General features: G+C 41.2%; 2 protein-coding genes across 4 annotated transcripts; both read right to left on the bottom strand.

Annotated features, from left to right (window-relative positions):
* Window positions 1-482: 482 nt before the first annotated feature.
* Window positions 483-2,153, bottom strand: LOC106303737 (GATA transcription factor 6-like). 3 transcript variants are annotated; one of them, XM_013740050.1, is made up of 3 exons: window positions 1,790-2,153; window positions 1,347-1,592; window positions 483-1,268 (listed from the first exon to the last, which is right to left on the bottom strand). In XM_013740050.1, exons 2-3 carry the CDS (start codon window positions 1,587-1,589, stop codon window positions 621-623), a joined length of 891 nt encoding a protein of 296 aa, XP_013595504.1. In that variant the 5' UTR covers window positions 1,590-1,592; window positions 1,790-2,153; the 3' UTR covers window positions 483-620. The 3 variants fall into 3 exon arrangements, with proteins under 3 accessions (XP_013595504.1, XP_013595503.1, XP_013595502.1); XM_013740049.1 differs by having other exon boundaries at window positions 1,739-2,023; XM_013740048.1 differs by having other exon boundaries at window positions 1,763-2,022.
* A 519-nt stretch (window positions 2,154-2,672) lies between these two features.
* LOC106306666 lies at window positions 2,673-6,330 on the bottom strand. Its single transcript, XM_013743366.1, has 13 exons — window positions 6,133-6,330; window positions 5,800-5,958; window positions 5,455-5,706; window positions 5,253-5,372; window positions 5,098-5,178; window positions 4,898-4,993; window positions 4,687-4,782; window positions 4,525-4,578; window positions 4,226-4,429; window positions 4,018-4,143; window positions 3,871-3,936; window positions 3,486-3,785; window positions 2,673-3,414 (listed from the first exon to the last, which is right to left on the bottom strand). The coding sequence occupies exons 1-13, from the start codon at window positions 6,193-6,195 to the stop codon at window positions 2,938-2,940; spliced, it is 2,094 nt and encodes a 697-aa protein (XP_013598820.1). The 5' UTR covers window positions 6,196-6,330; the 3' UTR covers window positions 2,673-2,937.
* Between the last annotated feature and the right edge of the window lie 563 nt (window positions 6,331-6,893).

Genomic DNA, 6,893 nt, shown 5'->3' with positions numbered 1-6,893 from the left:
CATTCTAAGTTTGTTATTTTATATGAGTAATATATATAAGAAAAACCATTGGTTATTCCTAATATATTGAAATTCTTTTATCGCAGGATTCCAAGCATCGATTTCTGAAGTCTCGAAGTTATTCAATCTTATTTTTTCTTTGAATTTATTTTTACAATACCTATTTATATTTAGATCATTCTTTGTATTTGAAAGAATGAGATATGCATACTTATTATAATGGAATTGAGGTTTTTGATTTAAAAAAGTTTTATGATTCTTACTGATTTCTTTGTAGTTTTTATATAATTACTACATAAATTGGCCAATCTATATCCTTCTCTTTAACACCCGAAACTATCAATCCAAAACAAACTAATATCCAAATTAATCAGATTTAATGTTTTTTATTCTCGCAGAGTCCAAATTTAGTCATTTGCGCGGGTTACTACCTAGTATATTATTATAAAGTAGATATATTGTGAACGATGCGAAAAACATATTAACGCGAAACGAAAAATATATGAGATTTGAAGTTTTAAAACATTACCAGTTACTTAAAACAAAACAAAATTCAAGTAAAAACATTTTCAAAGCAGTTAATAATGCTAAGAGTTAACCGGGTCGGATCCCTAATATCTTCAAAAGCTCTGCACAGCCTGAACCGTCCGGTTCATACCGGGTTCATCAGCATCGCCGGACATCTCCTTCTTCTGACGCATCTCAATGACTTTACGGTGGTGGTTCGAGTGGAGCTCACTCGAGAAAGTTGGGCTACAAGCGGGTCTATACTCGGGCAATAACCGACCCGACTTAAAACGCACACCACACGCATTGCACAGCGTCTTCGCTCCCAAGGGTCCTGCTCTCCACTGCGGCGTTTTCTGAACGCCACAGTGGCTACACCGCCGCGTCTGCGACTGAACCTCCAACGACGAGAACTGTTTCTTCTTCTTTTGTCTCTTAACCGCTTTCTCGTCGAGAAACTCAGAGGCGGAGAGCCATAGAGGGCTTGAATGACCAGAAGAGGAGGAGGAGGTTGCAGAGCTCGAAGAGGAGTTGGTTAACGACGGAGAACGAGAAAACCATAAACTGACTCCGGTTCTTGGTCGTTTGGTTCTGATTTTAACCGGGAGAGGGGCTTTGAAGCAGGACCCCGCGTTAACCGGAGTTAAAGGGTGTCTCCTGTCTCCGGTTAACCAAACCGGTTTCTTCGTGGGAGCTGAGTACGGTGTGAAGGAGTCGTCTACGAAGTTGGATAACCATTCCAGTTCCGCCAAATCATCCGTCTAACATTGAAAAATATTTGCAAAAATTAGATTAAATTAGGAAAAAAAATAGGGAAAATTGAGAATAAAACTAATTACCGGAACGGCGAGCTCACAGGGGGTAGAGAAGTCGTTGCTCCGTTTAAGGGTAGTTTCGTCATTTAACGAAACAGAGACTCCTTTATGACGTTGTGTTTCCAGTTCAGCGCCATCCTCAAAGAAAACGTCGTCGTTTGATGAGAAGTCAAGCAAGTCGTCAACGGAGAAATCGTCGCCATTCTGAGCTCCGTCAGCGCTGACGGCCGTCTCCATGTTCGTCAACGAAAGTTCAACACTTTCCATTTCCTAACAAAACCGAAAATTATCTTATAATTAAAAACGTCCAAGAAAAAAAAAACGGTTTCGTTCAATTCAAAGAGAAACAAAAAAAAAAAAAAATCCAACGAAAACCCATTAATTATAGTGCTAGCTAGAGACATGTGAAGAGAAACCCTCTAGAAAACACAGTTGATTACCTAAAATTCGTGAAGAAATTGGAATGCCTGAGGAGTGAGAGAGGAGTTTAGAGGAGATGTCGGTGAAGGAAGAGAGAAAGAGATGAAGAAGAAGGGTTAGTGGTGGTGGTGGTGGTGTTGGTCTTGTGACTAGAAGAAGAGGTGAGAGTTTGGTAAAAGCATTGAATATGTTGATGCCCCAGCCTCTCTAGTCTCTATACTAATAAAAGTGCGCTCTTTTTCTATTTTCTTTACGCTCCTTTCTTATTTCTCCAAATCTTCTCTTTTCTCAAGAAACAAATTTAACACTAAATAAAAATAATAATTTATTGTTTCTTGGGTGGTAGTGGAATGAAATGGAACTGCCAAAAGTGTGTATAACGTAGCTTTGATACTGTAAATTTCGAAGCGTAAATTGGGATAGCAGAGACCAAGAGATGACCCAAAAAAAAAGACCCGAAATGAAAACGGCAGCGTCACAGATACGGAAACATGTTTGGGTTTGAAAGACGTTATAGTTTTGGGCTGGGCTCTCTCAATACTATATGATCATGACACCTCATCATTAAGTCCGTTAGTATTTAGGTTTTCATAAACAAATTTCATCTATTGGTTCTTCATTTCTACTTTTCCTAGTGAATGTTTCAGTCATATACCCTCACATGAAAAGATCACAACCACGCTTGAATATTTGAAGTAGGAATAATACGAGAAAAAGAATGTTTTAATCAGTTTATAGTTTAACAAGATTGCTTATACTTGACAATATTTATCAATTCTAGCAACATGCTTCTGAGCGTATACATGTGCTTGATAAATGTATTGTAATGTGCTGATTCAATTGCAAATTTCAGAAACATTCTTTTCAGTTTGAGATGTATCTAGTCTCCAGAAATCCAGATTATATAAGGATATATAACGATTTGACCAGTGTTAGAAAAATCTCTTTTGATTAAATAAATGTCACAGCAACACTTGCAACTTAAACATTAAAACTGAGAGAAGCAAAAAAAGTCCTAACATTCGCCTCTACCATTTTCACTTATAGAATTCTGTAAAAGTTTATAATAAAATTACAAAGCTGAAACGCTGAATCTACTTCGGTATACCAAAACCGGTGTGGGTAAAGCGCCGCCGCTAATAGGACCGGTTCAACTTCCGTAGAGAAGAAGAAAACCCCCTGAGGCTTTATATATTTAAATAAAGCTAGAGGAAGGTCGAGGCTTACCTTTAACGGAGTTTAAGTGCTGAGTTACGAAAATAACTGCCATTACTACCAAGATACACCCCACCAACGAACTGAAGAACAGAGCACCTGGCTGTCTGGTCTGAACGAACCCGTATATCCCATTTGATGTCATCACAATTACATCCGTTAATCCGTCGTTAGAGAAGTCATCAGTGATGAGAGCATGAGTCGGCAGTGACGGTAACTCGATGGAAGCCAATACGCTTCCTCCTGGAGATATGATGACTGCCGCTTGATCTCCTCCGGCGAGGATCATAGGCTGGTTATCATGAATGCGCAACGAGAATGGTTTCAGGGTTGGGACCACTGTCCCTGACTCGGTTAAACCAGATGGAGATGGGAGATTCGACCATGTGGCTTCTGTCTGAAGCTGCCACTGCCAGAGCGGCTCGCGGCCGTGCATATCAGGCGTGTATGATGTCACCTGGTAGGGAACGCTATGAGCTATTGAACGAGATTCAAAGTTAAAAGAGATTGGATCATCAGAAAAAGTACCTCTCCACGATTTGTCAAGAAGATTACATCTCCGTGACTTCCTCTTCGGTGTTTATGACCGTCATCTCTGGGGATGAGAATGGGAGTCGCAATCTCCAAAGAGGATGTGTCTCTTGCCTGAGCAAAGTTTCGTGAAAACTCTCCGTAGTGCATGAAGTTGAAGGGGGTGTGATGGCAGATCGAGACGTTGAAGAGCTGTTCTCGGACGGGAACGCCTGAGGTTGCCACTGCCCAGCAAGGCTTCAATACTTCCATTGATCCGCTAACTACAGTTCTCTCTCCAACATTGCCTCCGACAGCCTAAGGTGCGCACAGAGAATGTAAAGTATTGAAGATCCATTGTAAAGACAATGAAGGGAAAGCGGGAGATGTGTCTAATGTGTACCTGGACATGATCGAGTACACCATCTCCGTTTATGTCGGCGTGAAGCCCACCTTCCAGCAGATGAAGCTGAGTTTAAGGAAGCTAACATATTAAAAACGGGTTCGTGATATTGTAAAGCTTTTGTTCATGATTTGAAGGAACAGCTACCTTGCAAAGAGTTCGACCAGTAGGCAAATGAATAGCTTCAATTCCTTCTTTTTGGTGAGCCACAACAACATTAGGAACCCACCAAAGCTTAGTGTAGTTAGTTATAGTCGGTATGTATTGCATGCCCTGCAACAACATGTGCTTAGCTGTCCTATACACAATATGAGTGTTTTTATGTGGGTACTTCACGTTTAGTAAGAGCTTTCACCTTCTTGGGTTTTGCCGAGCCAGCATAACGTGCAGCCTTCCCAATCAATTTCGGAATCTTTCTCGACAAGTCTTTCCCAGCTGGTGTGTGTTCCTCAGGTTTTTGAAACGGAAAAGTTGTAGACTTACCAGCTTGCTTCTTCAATGTCTTCCTCTTGTGTCGCCTGAAATGAGCAAGCTTTAATAATGTATCTTCCCGTCGGTCCTGGATACAAAGACAACAACGTCCTTAAGAACAGAATATTTTAAAGCATATTAGACTAAGGAGCCGAAGCATGTAGTAGGAAGCATAAGACTTACCCAGTGATGAGGCATAACACTAAGAATTGATTCTCTAAATTCCCTGCATTCAAACTTCAGTCCAGCACATCTCAGTTTCCAAAGCAATTATAAATCTCCTAAAAGGCAACTAGAACAGGCTACACATCGCTCAATGATCAATGAAGAACGAGTTAACTTTACCTCTCCAGGGTGACGGCTATTTATAGAATGCACGTCGAGCTTGTAATTGTGTTGGGGAACTAGCTGTGACGCATCTGAGGTGTGAGCTTCAACATCCTAGAAGCGAAGCAAAACAATATTCTATCAATTCGACCAGCAAATCTGATGCAGTTAAGAATACAGGTAAGCTATATGTAAAGAAAGAAGTGGGCATAAAGGAGAAATAACTGACATCAGTCTTTTTACTCCAACGAAGAACACCAGTCCGGCCAGCGAATGCATAAACCGAAAAGTGACGCAAGTTTACACCTCCCGTATCTTCAGTGGGCTGAAAAGAAGCTTAAAGTTATTCCAAACACATCTCCTAGACAAAATGTGCCACAAGAACATCTTTATTACTACCAGATATAATAACTCCACATCTTTTCGTACCTGTTTCTCAGTAGCACTTCTCCTGTGTTTCTCAGCATTTTGTTCTGTAATGCCAAGTTCCTCAAATGGGTCCATATGATTCTAAGACGACAAGAAAAATCCATTATTAATTAACACAATCCAAAACCAAGTGGAAAATGTTGCCTTGTACATACATAAGGCTGCATCTCCATCCTTCCACCAACAATAACCAAACCAGTATCACCGTGCTTCAACGTATAATTGCTAATCGAAATTGATATCTCTCTATGGTGTGCATTATGTGGAAAATCCTCCTGATATTCCAATCAATATCAGTAAGAAGAAGACAATAACATACAGAACAAAGGACAACGAGGATGTAAAAAAAAAATAAACCTGGAGATTCGTTTCCCAGAGCTTTTTGAGGTTGTGATCAAAGCAGAGCACAGACCAACCAGAGGTAACAACGACCAAAACCTGCTTCTGCGGTGTCCCATCTTTATAGTACCTATCGATAACACCAGTGGCCATGGCCACAGCGCGTCTCCCGGAGGCGACACGGATCTTGTCAGGCAAAAGGGAGATATCAGCAAGAACACGTGCTTCACTGAAGCCTTCATCCACACGCCTGGAGTGAGGCTCCAGGACCTAATCCACCATCCATAACACAGGTTAGCACTTGATCCAACACCGCGTAATAGCTAAGCCATAAGCATTAAGCTGCGAATCATTCCGTTTTACCTGAATTTTGGCATCGTTTGTAGCGACGAGGACCTCCTTCTTGCCATCGCCGTTGAGGTCAGCTACAAGAGGAGGAGGGAGACGATCGGATTCGTGTTTGACTGGGTAATCATCGTACAGATGGAACCATGCTTCCTTGAACGCAAAATCGCCCTCGTGCTGAGCAAAATCAACAATCAATAACGCGCAATTGAAATACATACGGATCAATAAGATTCCATCTGAGAAACTCTACACTCATAGAACGAGTTCGCACTCGATTTCTAAGCTCTAGCAACAGATCGATGAATGGTTCTAGAAGCTTATATACTGTGATTAGTGAGGGGAAATCACCTGAAGAGTGAAGAAGATTGCAAATCCAGAGAGCATCAAAATTGCCAAATCGCGTTTCCTCATCTTCGTTTTGACGTCGGAGCAGATGTAATCAATCAATGGCAGATTTGCATCGGTAGGTGCGAGAGAGAGGTGAGGGAGCGATGAATCGTCGAGAACCAGGCGACCTTGGGTCAGTATTCGGTGAAAATGATGCCGTATTAGACGTTTCATATGTCATAACTAAAAAAGCTTGCCGTTTAGATAATAAGGACCGAACGTTATGTCGTCTTTCTTTAATCCTTCGAGAAGTATTAATTTAAACCAAGGAGCCAAACAGTTGAGTAGCCATTATCGTTGTTCCTAACGTCGTCGTAACACACTAACACTCGCATTCCTTTGTGGCCAACAACAAGAGATGGTGCACGCCACGGTAAAGTATGAAACTCACCAGCAAGTTCCAACTATCATTCCTTTGTAGACATCACACTACAATAAAACAGCGGCATACTGAGAGAAAAAATCGTCGGTATGTCCTCGGAATAACGCTATTCCGACGACATACCGACGAAAAAAATCCTCGTAAATAACTTCTCGGAAATTCATTTTTCCTCGGAAATCCCTCGGAAATTTCCGACGGAATTCCGAGGAAACCCTATTTCCTCGGAATTTCCGAGGACCACAAGTTCGTCGGAAATTCCTCGGAATATTCCGAGAAAGATGTCGTCGGAATATTCTGAGGGATAAACTTCCTCGGAATATTTCCAAAATTAAAAAAAAAA

The sequence above is a fragment of the Brassica oleracea genome, chromosome C7, assembly GCF_000695525.1.
Source record: "Brassica oleracea var. oleracea cultivar TO1000 chromosome C7, BOL, whole genome shotgun sequence".
Taxonomy (NCBI): domain Eukaryota; kingdom Viridiplantae; phylum Streptophyta; class Magnoliopsida; order Brassicales; family Brassicaceae; genus Brassica; species Brassica oleracea.
Note: the sequence above shows the minus strand (reverse complement) of the source record. Positions and strands in the feature narration are given on the sequence as shown.